This window comes from Narcine bancroftii, chromosome 3 (genome assembly GCF_036971445.1).
Source record: "Narcine bancroftii isolate sNarBan1 chromosome 3, sNarBan1.hap1, whole genome shotgun sequence".
Classification (NCBI taxonomy): domain Eukaryota; kingdom Metazoa; phylum Chordata; class Chondrichthyes; order Torpediniformes; family Narcinidae; genus Narcine; species Narcine bancroftii.
In genome coordinates, this window is record NC_091471.1 from 247,199,367 (window position 1) to 247,212,540 (window position 13,174).

The 13,174-nt window shown below is 43.0% G+C and overlaps 1 protein-coding gene across 3 annotated transcripts in view; it reads left to right on the forward strand.

Moving 5' to 3' along the window:
• dnmt1 (DNA (cytosine-5-)-methyltransferase 1) overlaps positions 1–13,174 on the forward strand; it is a 102,816-nt gene that overhangs the window by 39,005 nt on the left and 50,637 nt on the right. For all 3 annotated transcript variants that reach the window (XM_069927424.1, XM_069927422.1, XM_069927423.1), the window contains exons 25-30: positions 1,280–1,414; positions 3,453–3,735; positions 4,854–4,995; positions 7,939–8,105; positions 9,340–9,517; positions 12,432–12,627. In XM_069927424.1, the coding sequence (XP_069783525.1) occupies positions 1,280–1,414; positions 3,453–3,735; positions 4,854–4,995; positions 7,939–8,105; positions 9,340–9,517; positions 12,432–12,627 (1,101 nt within the window). The remainder of the gene's footprint in view (positions 1–1,279; positions 1,415–3,452; positions 3,736–4,853; positions 4,996–7,938; positions 8,106–9,339; positions 9,518–12,431; positions 12,628–13,174) is intronic.

Sequence of the window (13,174 nt, forward strand, 5' to 3'; positions counted from 1 at the left end):
CTTGCCTTATCTACATTGTCTCTCGCTCTTGCATTGTTAAGAATTGACTGCAATGTCCCAAATTGGTGTTTTGGTCACAGTGGTGGGAAGGGACAAAGTTTAAGGACCTCAGTTACTCTTTTTGATGGTAAGATGCCACAGGAGGAGAGTGAGAAAACTGGAGATGGTAGAGTGGACCAGAGTACATTCCCTGTGGAAAGATAGGTGGAGAGAGGATGATGAGTCAGAGACATACTTCAGTATTTCTCACAGTTTATCTTTATACAGTAAAACCCACTGTTTCTGTCATCTTTGGGGTTTAGTAGATGCTGGATAAGTGTATTTGCTGGTTGCTTGAGCTTGTGCACTGTGTGGATTGGTGAAGTGACCACTGGGGGCATAAATTTTAAACATTTTTTTTAACCTACAGTATGTACTCACACAATAGTCAAGTTTTTTTGGACCTTTTTTTTGGATCACATTTGGGGGGGGTGGGGGGTTGACTTTTACACAGATATTACTTTGGACCCCGGTGAGTACCCATGTAAGTACCCACCTGGACCGGGAGTTAAGTCCTCGTTTGGGGTGTCAAGAGCTCCGGACGGGCGCCCAAGGTGAGGATCCGCATTGGGGCTTCGGTAGCTCTGGAGGGTTAGCATTCAGGCGTTGGGGGGTCAGATGGAGGGCTGACAGGGTGTCAAGGGCTAAGATGGGCAGGTGATTGGTGCCAAAAATAGGGGGGTAGACTTTTACAAGGGATTGACTATTACACGAGTATACATGGTATTTATTTTTTGTGTTTTCTTTTGCCGGTTGCTTGAATTCTGGTTAACCTGGATTCCTGAATCTGCAATTTTGCTTTTGAGTTATCAGATTTCTAGTTTTCTCACAGCTGCCTTTTGAGAAAGGCAACGTGGAACTGAATTTCAAATGTCAAGATTTGTTTCTGTCTGTTCTGCATGATCTTTTTTTAATGCGCTGATCAGCTTTTGTTTCTGTGGAATAGTGAGGAGAGATCAATTGCTGCTTTTGACTGCATACATTGAAGATATAATTGTTGAGGTATCTCTGTCCAGTTCCTCTAAATAATCCAAGAGCATTTGCAGCATAGGCTTGCATTCTGGGAATTGTAATTTGGTTGAGCAGCAAAGGAGAAATGAATCCAAATGAATGGTGATGGATTGAAGAGGGATGGGAAAGCACAGCTCCTACAGAGTGGGGCTCAGAAATCAGGGTTGGCTGAGATCCTATCTAGGTTTTATCAAGGGAAGCAGCTCCAATTACTTTTGTTTATCTGCAGGCAAAGGAAAGGGGAGGTCTACAGCTGAACCTGAACAAACTGAAACAGAAGTTACGGACAGCAAATTCGAGAAACTTCGCAGTCTTGATGTTTTCTCAGGCTGTGGGGGACTGTCTGAAGGATTCCATCAGGCAGGTTCGTTTAGCATGGAGGAACAGTTCTCTGCACCAATTGTTTCTGATTCCTTCAGTATCTAAATATCTTTCCAGTGAATGTGGTGTTTGATCCATCACAGTTCTCTTTAAGTAATGAATTCAAAAGCTTCCCTGCCTTCTCACCTCAGTCCTAAATGGCCTAAGCCTTGTTTTGAGATTTGGACCCCTTGTTCTGCATGTTGTTAGGTCTGCTTTGTTCATGAATGAGTGAGACAAACACCAGGCTGAGTCGAAATCAGGGTTCTTTGTTCTTTATTACCGGATTGTAACACTTGCGACTAACAAGTTAGTCGGAGAATGCATTCTGCCGTTATCAGCAAAATGGTGATTTTTTATACCCTTGGATACATGCTTAGAACATCATCATATCATTACTTGTCCAATGACTAAAACTGTTGCTATCCTTTCCCTGCTAGCTTCCTGCCTCTCAATCCATCAATGTCTCTCTTATCTTGTAAGTACAAGGATGCATTCTGTTACTCCTTAGTACTGGGTGACTCCTTCTCCGGTCCCATCTCATGATGTTTTACCTAACAGGAGTACAAGGACACCTCCCCTTCTTGTTACTGCCCTGTACAGGGTAACTCCCTACACATTCCCATCTCATGATGTTTTACCTTACAATGTCCCAGTTAAGGGAAAGGCCAACCACCAATCTAACCTGAAAAGTTCCACAAGAACCTTGTGCTTCATTGAAATCGCGTCTCATTAAGAGTACAGGGCCAGTCAGCTTCTTCTGTCCTTGTATGACAAATCCACCATCTAAGAATCAATCAGGTCATCCCTAGCCCCATTTGATTTCTTCCAAGTTTTCCCTCCCTGACTAGTAGGGAGACCACACCAGTCATATTTTCAGATCGTTTGCAGACTCACCAAGGCTTTTTATAATTTAAACAAGATGTCACTGCCCTTGTCATCAAATTCTCTATCAATAAAGGCTGGGTGGGTCACGTCTCCAGAATGGAGGACCATCGCCTTCCCAAGATCGTGTTATATGGCGAGCTCTCCACTGGCCACCGTGACAGAGGTGCACCAAAGAAAAGGTACAAGGACTGCCTAAAGAAATCTCTTGGTGCCTGCCACATTGACCACCGCCAGTGGGCTGATATCGCCTCAAACCGTGCATCTTGGCGCCTCACAATTTGGCGGGCAGCAACCTCCTTTGAAGAAGACCGCAGAGCCCACCTCACTGACAAAAGGCAAAGGAGGAAAAACCCAACACCCAACCCCAACCAACCAATTTTCCCCTGCAGCCGCTGCAACCGTGTCTGCCTGTCCCGCATCGGACTGGTCAGCCACAAACGAGCCTGCAGCTGACGTGGACTTTTACCCCCTCCATAAATCTTCGTCCGCGAAGCCAAGCCAAAGAAGAGAAAGGCCAACATACCTCTTCTGTTCCTAATTGCTTGCTGTACCTGGGATTTGTGTACAAGGACACCAGGTTCCTCTGAACATCATTCAAGTTTATTCCCATTGAAACAACATTCTCTCCTCAGTGCAAAATATGCAGGCATACATCCAAACATAACACATACAGACAAACTATACATATGCGGGACAAATATACATATATAAAATAAATAATATCATTTGTCCTACTTGTTACTTCAAAATAGAGACATTTTTTTAAAAATTAGACTTTCTTTGTTTCGATTGGGATTGAGAAGCTCCCATTTTACCGTGTTATACTCCATTCTCCACATTCTTTCCCATTCACCATCTCTGCATCTGCCTCTCTGCTCACTTCCTAGTTTTAAGATGTATGTCTTGGCAGACCTGGTCATTTGGAAAACATGAACTGAAACCCCCTTGGATGGAGGGTTTAGGATTCATCCAGTGCATTGGAAAACCTTCAACGTAAAGATTGTTGAACCCAATGGAACTTTAAAAATTTTGAATGGACGTGCGTAAAGTAAATTTGTCCTATTTGTAACTTCAAAATGATCTCAAGTACATTAGGCGCTTCCTGTGCACTGAATTGTAAAGCAAAACATAAAATTAACTGTCCTCTTGCACAGGTCTTTCTGAAACCCTTTGGGCTATTGAGATGTGGGATCCAGCAGCCCAAGCCTTCCGCTTGAACAATCCTGGTGCAACTGTGTTCACCGAGGACTGCAACGTTCTCTTGAAGCTTGTCATGGCTGGGGAGAAGACCAATTCACTCGGACAAAAACTGCCCCAAAAGGGTGACGTGGAATTACTCTGTGGTGGCCCTCCGTGCCAGGGCTTCAGCGGCATGAATCGCTTCAATTCCCGCACGTACTCCAAATTCAAGAACTCGCTTGTAGTCTCTTATCTCAGGTCAGTGTATTTGTTGCTGGATTCTCTCACTCTTCTTGGATGTTGATTTGTTGACTCATTAAGCAGCGTAATTCAAAATTCATTAGATTTCTTCAAATGGCCTCTCAAAAATTCTCCTTTTGACAAAGCATTCTCGTTTTGTCTTGTTTTTATTTAATGTTGAAGTCTTAGATTAGCGATTAACATATATTTTAGGCGTATAGGTTGAGTTGTGAAACGCTAAAAAAATTCTCAAGGGGGGGTCGACTTAGATAGCGGATATACTTTTGAGACCTTAAATTCACTGAAAATAGCCAAATTGACGTCAATACAGCGTACAAGTCGATGCTAGAAGCACCTCCCCACCGCAGGCACCGCCGCTCCACGACACCTTACCACCACTGGGCACCGCCATAACCGTTCCTACCTGGGACCCTGAGGTTGCTGTCACTGCTCCTCCCTGGTAGGCCAAGGTTCCTGCTCCCTCCAGGAGCACGATGTGGGCGCTCCAGTTCCGTGGGCCGGCGCTGTTGCTGCCTGGTATGCCGAAGTTTCGGCTCTCACCTGGGGCAGGATGTTGCCGTTCCGGCTCCATGAGCCATTGCTGCTCCTGCCCAGTGGGCCAAAGTTTTTTTTATTTACTTACTTAATTTACATCTTTGTTACTTGCAATTGAAGTGTTTTAAAAAATTTTAGGAGGCCTGGACAGCTCGAAAAATGTGGGTGGATTTATACGCTGGATATACCATAAAACCCTTAAAATTAGGATGAAAAATGGGTGTCAACTTATTCTTGGTTGACTTATACACTGAAATATATGGCAGTTATTTAAGAGATGGGTTGGTTAAACATTTATCAGAAACTGACAACCTTTCAGCTGTTTTTTTAGCGACACTACTCAAATGATCTGTACTCTTGAAAGTTACAAAGACATGCACTATTAAGATGTGATCTTGTACAAAGACTTGGATTACTAACCATATGCTTGTTGCTTCGCAAAACCCATTGTTGAATTTTGCTAATTTTCAGAATTAGAAACTCACAATGCTTACACCTTCTTTGCGTGACTTACAGAGGTTTCTCACAGGCTTGTTTCTTGTGCACATGATTCAAATTGCCTGCATTCTTGCACCTTGCAGCTACTGTGACTATTACCGGCCCAGGTTCTTCCTCCTGGAAAACGTGAGGAACTTTGTATCATTCAAGCGCTCCATGGTTTTGAAGTTGACCCTTCGGTGCCTTGTGAGAATGGGCTACCAGTGCACGTTTGGAGTGTTACAGGTAAGCTTGTGCTGGTTTTCATGTAGCTGGTGTCAACTGTGACACTACTTCTTATTGCAATCCTTAATTAGTCAGTTAATTCCCATAATTTACAAAATGTAAATTCGAGCCCCGGTCACTGGCGCTGTAACAACGTTGTGCTTGCCGCTACACTGACCGTGCCGCCGTCATAATTAACCCCTCCCCCAAGTAGACAGATTAAAGCCTTGCTTAATACAAGATAAAGACTTTTACTAGGCAGGGAAAGGGAGACACTTTGGGAGAGTTGCCCCAACGATGAGCATCATCAGCCAGCTCTTCATCCTGGGCACTGCGATTTTGTTCAAACACCGGCTGCGGGCGGGCACGACCGGGGCGCTCCACTGGCTGAATGTTGTGTGTTGCTTTGGAGAACATTTACTTCATTTAAACTTTCATTTTTCTTCTTAGTTTACATTTTTAAAATTTATTTATTCATCTTTTTTTTGCAGGTTGCTTGAAATCCAAATACTAGGATTTAACTATTATATTTCTGAATTGTCTTGCTTGATTAGACTATATAACCCAATCATTTAAATCATGAGTTGTTGAATTATTCAGATAATATCACTGAATAAGATAGTTTAATTGATCTGGTGTACAGAGAAAGATTACTCTCTAACTGTGAAATGGGTCATTGGACTTTTTCTGTACGCTGGCTCACATTTTGTCAATTAGTAACAAGAAACCATTGGTGACTAGAAAATAGGAAGAGGCTTTTCACTTGGCAATGACAACGAGAGCAGGAGCAAGAATTCTCAAGAGTTCACACTTGCCCCGCACTGAGATTCTGAGGTCCATTGCTGGTCAGATAATGGGCATGTAATCCTCGAGTCGTGTTCAAACCCCATCATAACTGCTCAGAATTTAATTTTTGAAACATTAAAAATTTTACAAAATGCCACTGTGTCCCCTAGGTATATAGCCAATTAGATGCATGGCATCCATGAAATATGAATCAACTAAATGTTCACTCGTACCTTTTTAAGAGCATGAGATGTAGGGACTGAAGTAGGCCATTTGGCCCATTGAGTCTGCTCATCTTCCCATCGTGAGCTGATCCATTCTCCCACCCAGCCCCACTCACCTGCTTTCTCCCCAAAGTAAGAAAATCTGCCACTGGTCTGACCCGGTATTTGTTTCAAGGTCTGCAGCAATGTGATTGTTTCTTAACTGCAGTCTGAAATCAGCCAACAAGCCAATTAGCTTCATGGTAATTAGGGACAGGCAATCAATTCTGCAGATTTCTTCAAGATCCTCAAGATCCAGGGGAGTAGATTTAGGACAGATTTGAGGAGGAACTGCTTTTCCCCAAGGATGGTGAATCTATGGAATTCTCTGCCCATGGAAACAGTGGAGGAGACCTCAGTAAAAACATATATTTAAGACAAGTTTGGATAGAATTTTGCATTGCAGGAGAATTGAGGGATATGGGAAAAGGCAAGTCGCTGGAGATCAGCCATGATTTCACTGAATGGCAGAGCAGGCTCGAATGGTTGAATGGCCTACTTCTGCTCCTTTTGCTTGTGTTCAGTACATGTGTCACATGAATGAACTCACAGATTAAACCTGGTCTGACTTGTGGAAATTCCAACATGACACAACTTCTCCATACACTTTTATAGTATTTTTCAAACTAGAATTCATAAAATGTTTCATGCAAAATGTATTCCACTAGTTTAATTATGGCTAGCTTTGGGGTGAATATTCAATGAAATGAGAGGATTGTGTACAGTGATGCAACATGAGTTACTGTGGAGAAACTGGCGTTCAGGAACAGAATCCTTGTGTAACCCAGGTACTGCCTTTAAATTGAAACACACAAAAGTGGGGATCAAGTGAATTATGAGGCAAGGAGAACAGGGCTATGGCTTTTCTCTGTGGAGGCGTGACTTAATAGAGCTTTACAAGATTATGAGAGACATAGATTGGGTGGACAGCCAGCTCCTTTTTCCTGTGGCCACAGTAGCAAATGCCAGAGGACGTCTATATACGTTGAGGAAAGGAAAGTTCAGGGAGATATCAGGGGTAAGTTTTTTTGTGAGTGCTTGAATGCATTGCCAGGAGTGATGGTGGACATTGAAACTAAAGGGACATTTTAAGAAAACTCTTAGGCAGGCACATAGATGCAAGAAAATAGAGGGTTATAGGTGTGAGGTAGGGAAGATTTAGCTTATTGAGTAGGTTTACTGTATATGCAGTTGTGTAGGATGATCCAAAATTTTAAATTGTCACCTTAAAATCGGGGTCATCCTCTACAAAGGGTTTAAAATTCTTACCTTGACAATGAAGTTGCAACTCTGCTACTATCTTCCTGCCAGCTCTGATGCCCCGTTAGTTATTTGCTAAGTCTCAGCACTCCTCTGCGATGACCAACCACCTAGTCCCACTGTTGTCAGCTCTGTACAAGCTTTAAACAGCCTGTTATAGGAGCCGACAATGGCTTATTTTAAAATATCCAATTAAAATTTAAACTGTAAAGTGATAATTTGTTAATAAAATATTGTGATTTGCTTTTAACAGTATCTACTGGGCAGTGGTAAGTGCCAGATTTGGAGGGGGAAGGGGGAGTTATCTTATTCAAAGAGTATCACTCAAAACCAACATTTTAGGTGGAAATTCTGGGGTTCATCCTATACAGTGTATAGGTCGGCATAACATCTGGGTCGAAGGGCTTGTAATGTTCTATGTTCCAATCCGAAACTATTTGTGTACAAACCCTGCCTGTCCTTTGCATTCTGAGCAGTTTAAATGTTACAATTTTGTTGCTTTTACCTGCTTGATTTTTCTATGGATTCGGTGGATGTGGGTTAACTATCTGGTGAAAGGCAATAGTGCTGAGTGTTTTCAAAATTTGAATGATTAATGCTTCACTTTAACCTTGAGTTCACAAGTGGATTTAACATTTTGTTTTTTGTGGGTCAGGCTGGTCAGTATGGTGTTGCCCAGACCCGCCGGAGAGCAATCGTTCTGGCAGCTGCCCCTGGAGAGAAGCTGCCACTCTTCCCAGAGCCTTTGCATGTCTTCGCACCAAGAGCCTGCCAGCTCAGTGTGGCTGTGGATGATAAGAAGTTTGTCAGTAACATAACTAGGTAAGTTCATGCTTCACATGCTTTCAGTTCATCACACACTCCGCGGGATTCTTACGTTGAAATAACCTTGGTCAGTGTAAGAAATTGAAAGCAGAGGAAGACTATCGGTACAGACTAGAAGGGCCAAGATGGCCTGATTCTGTGCTGTAATTGTTATATGGTTATATACTGGTGTAATAGTCATTGTCCCCTTTGGTTGGCCCAAAAATGGCATGCTTTTTGTATGAACCGTGTAAAAGTAGAACCCCCCCCCCCCCACACAATTTTTGGCGGCAATCGGCCACCAATTCAGCGCCCCGTCCACAGAATCTTTCCTCGACCCCGGACGCCCGCCCATTGGAGCTCTTGACATCCCGAACGCGGACTTGCCACTCAGTCCTAGCCATTCATGATCCCAACGCCTTGAACAATGTAAGTACTTACAAGTCAAAAGTATGACCCCCTGTACAAGTTGACTCCAAAAGTTGGTCCAAAAGACTTGCATGGTATATACCATCTCAAACATGTTCTGCTTTTCAGTACGATGGTTCTGACTTGGCATCAGCTCCACTTTTTTCAGTCTCTACGACCCTTGATTTTCCCGTAATCCAATAATCTCAGCCACATATATATTTGACATCAGTTTTAGATTCCTTCTCTCTTCCCCACACGCAGAGAAGAGGAAACTTTGCTCACAACAACTATGTATTTACCCATCTCAAATTTATGAAGTAACCTCCCATTCTTCTAAACTGCAGAGTTGAAAGTTCCATTTTTGCTCTCCTGTCTCCCTGCAGGAAGAGCTAGCAAATAGGACCTTGACATTCTCATCTCTCTGTTCCACTGAAGAGAGTGCTCTGAACTATTCCCATTTAAAACACAACTAATCTTGCATGACTCCCACTCCGAGATGTGCAACATAATAGAGTTTTTATTTTCCTTTACCAGAATGAATTTTTATTTTGCTTTGACATTTTCTGTCTCCAAAATGTAGTGAACTTTTATTTTTTTCTATCCTGCAACTATGCATCAGTAACAGATTATTTCCTCCTGAGCCTGTTCACCATTTGAATCGGTCTCTTGATTGAAGATAACTAACATAACACTGGGCATCAGTGGCCCCTGGGATCTCACGGTCCCAAGGTTCACTATCATGGAGTGCGATGCAAGTATAAAATAAACTGTTCAGAGGTCTTTGTAACGTGGATGATGTGACGTGACATGAAGGATTTGAAAACTCTCCAATCTTTCACAGGACAAAGTCTGCTCCATACAGAACCATCACTGTAAGAGATACCATGTCTGATCTTCCTGAAATTCGGAATGGAGCATCAGCTCTGGAAATCTCCTACAATGGAGAACCCCAGTCCTGGTTCCAGCGGCAGATTCGGGGCACACAGTACCAGCCCATTCTGCGGGATCACATCTGTAAGGTAGGAGGACTTTATACGAGCTCTATGCAAATTTTAACCCTACTTGTAGAATCTGTCAATAGAGGCCTTCTGGCTTACAGTATTGTGATGACCTAATAACATACCCTGTCAACTGCCTAGAATTTCCCCACTGCACAACCCTCCCATTTTCCTCAGTTCCATGTACCTATCAATAGTCTCTTAAAAATCCTATTGTCCCTGCCTCCACCTTGCTAGCAGCTATTCCATGCGTCCACCGCTCTCTGTGTGAAGAACTTACCTGTTGAATCCTTATAGGTCAAACACAAAATCAATTCGGCTTTTAAATTAATTCGTCCCGAGGATTTCTTGGTCAGTCTTGTTTTACCTGGCTGACTAACCAGAGATTTACCATTTGTTGTGTAGTTACTGCTCAGTGAGTCTGAAGGTTGTGATTTCAACTTTTGCTTCAGAGTTCTGACCACAAAAATCCACTGTTCAATGTTGACGAACTTCTCCTGAGATGACATTTTGTGAATGAAACATTGGGCAGATCCCTCAGCCATAAAACGTGTTTATTAAATTGTCTTTTAGGGAACTAGCTGCTGAATTTCTGTTATTACAACAGTGATGAATTTTCAAATGCATTTAATTGACTGTAAAGTGCTTTGAGGGTTTTCTGAAAGGTGCTACAGAAATGCTAAACTGTCATTGAGACATAGAGAAATTTACAGTGCAGGCCATTCAGCCCACAGTGTTGTTATTAGGTCAGAACCTACTCTAACAACTTCCTAGAATTTCCCTACTGCAAAGCCCTCATTTCTATCAGTTCCATGTACCCATCTAAAAGATTCAATTATACCTCTCTCCACCACCAATGCAGCAGAGCATTCCATGCATCCACCACTTTGTGTGGAAAAACTTGCTTCTTGCATCCCCCTGCACCTTAAAACCATGCCCCCTCATGTTAGCCCTGGAGAAAAGCCTCTGGCCATCCACACAACCAATGCATCTCATCATCTCGTACACCTCTATCAGGTTGCCTCTTCATCCTCCGTTGCTCCAAGGAGAAATAGTTCACAGCCTATCCTCCCCAAACCAGGCAGCATCCTTATAAATCTCCTCTGCACCCTCTCAGTTCCAACCACATTCTTCCTGAAGTGAGGTGACCAGAACCAAACATAATATTTCCAGGGGTGGGGTGGTCTTAACTAAGGTCTAGTCTAGCTGTTACATTGTGGTCTTGAGCTCAATACCATGATGAATGAAGGCCAACGCACGATACGACTTCTTAACAGCACTACCAACCTGTACAGCAGCTTTGAGTGTACTGTGGACACAGACCTCAAGATCTCTGTCCGAATGCTCTGGGTCTTCCCATTAACAATGTATTCTGCCTTCAAATAGGACCTACCAAAATGATCCACCACACCTTTCTGGGTTAAACCATAACTGCCACTTCTCAGCCCAGCTCTGCTGACTCTCCAGACTATCCACAACTCCACCAACCTTCATGTTATCTGCAAACCTACTGACCCACCCTTCCTCTTCCTCATCCAGGTTATTTATAGATCTCACAAAGAGGAGGGCTTCCAGAACAGATCCCTGCAGAACACCACTGGTCACCAACTCCATGGCAGAATATGAATCATCTACAAAACCACCCTCTGCCTTCTCTGGGCAAGCCAGTTCTGTCTTTCCATGAAGCAAGGCCTCGATGGATTCATGCCTCCTTTCTGATTGTTCCTATCCTCACACGACTTATCCTCTTGTTCTTCACTTACTTTAGAATGCCTTGAGGTTTTCCTTAAGCCAACTTCCCCAAGGTCTTCACATGGCCCCTTCCAGCTCTCCTAAATCTTTTCATAAACTTTTACCCTAGCAAGCCTGTAATTCTCTAGACCTCTCGTCAGTTCCAATCTTAAACCAGTCATGAAATTTTCTTTTCTTCGTAACTAGATTTTCTACATCCCTTTTACAAATAAATGGTTATTTCACCTTGCTATCCTTTCCCCACCTCAAAGAAAATTTGCCACATTTCTGCCATGCATTTCCTGAGTACATCTCCTCCCAAGCTCTTGCCTAATTTAGACATGCAGCATGGTAACAGGTCCTTTCAGCCCACAGACCAGTGCTACCCAATTGACCTACAACCCCCTGTGCCACCATACCATCATATTTTCCCCTCTCCCAATTAAATATTTTCCCAAATTGTCTATTCCCATCCTTCAGTGTGATGGTAAAAGGATGGAGTCTAGATCACTTTCTCCAAAAGTTTGCCCACTGGGTGATCTGATCCACCTGACTTGGTTCGTTTCCCAATACCATGTCACGTATAGCGTCTCCTCTAGTTGGCCTATCTACATACTGGGTCAGGAAGCCTTCCTGAACACACAAACAAATTTCACTCCTTCCAAATCCTCATTTTGAGATGGTGCTAATCAATATTAGGAAAGTTAAAATCACCCATCAATACAACATATCTGAAATCTGCCTCCCTATCTGCTCCTCAATGTCTTGGTTAGTATTGTGGGGGGTCTATAATGTAAACTCAGTCAGCTTATTGTTATCCTGTTCCTGACTTCCACCCACACTGACTCAGTAGACAGTCCCTGTACTGCTTCCCCCTTTCCTGAATAATATCCCTGATCAGCAAAGCTACTCCCCCACCTCTTTTACCTCCTTCCCTGTCGTTTTTAGAACATCTAAAGCTTGCCACATTTAGTAGCCATTCCTGCCCTTGAAACACCCAAGTCTCTGTCATGGCCACGGCATTCTTTAAAGCATTAATTTGAATTTATATATTCAAGTCAGCACCAATCTCCTAGTTTCAATGACCTCTGTCATTTCTACCATCAGTGGAATTCTTGTCTCCTTCCTCTAAAGGTCTCCTCTGATCGTACTGCTTCCTTTTATCTTCCCAAATCTCATCCCCGTTTTTGCCCAATTTTTACAGGATATGAGTGCCTTGGTTGCAGGCAGAATGCGCCACATTCCCCTCGCCCCAGGATCTGACTGGCGTGATCTTCCAAATATCGAGGTGCGCCTCTCTGATGGCACCATGACTAAAAAACTGAGGTACACCCACCATGACAAAAAGAACGGGCATAACAGCACTGGTGCTGTACGTGGAGTGTGCTCGTGTGCAGAAGGTACTTTGTGGAGATCAATGTTTCTATAGACACTTGTGTATCTCTGTGCACGTGTCCCATAATGGATGTGGGCAGGATATGAGGGGGGGGGGGGTAATGTAAATCAGCAAATTCTAATTTTATATCCATCAAAGCCACTGAAGGTACCAGGAAAAATCAACCAATGTGAAGAAGGGACCTGTTACGTGCGTTTTCAAGTCATTATGCCTCATCTGGACTATTAAAATCCAAACTCCCTTGAATGCTTAGAACTTGGACCCTGTGCAGAGACTTTGTAGAACAGCACCAGTTCAACAGAGAAGTAGAGATCATTCTATACCATAGGTGCTCTGTGGTTAGTAAGGGATTACTTAAAGTGGGATGTGAGTTGGGAAAATAAAGGGGAGAGAAGCACTGGTCTGAAGCTTTGGGATCATGTAATTAGGAGAAATTTGTTTAGAGGGTATACAATTTTTAATTCAGCCATTGACTATGTACATACTAGGCTGAAGTAGATACTTCTTGGAACATTTCGGGAATTGGAAAGAATTGAGATGTTATAATTGAA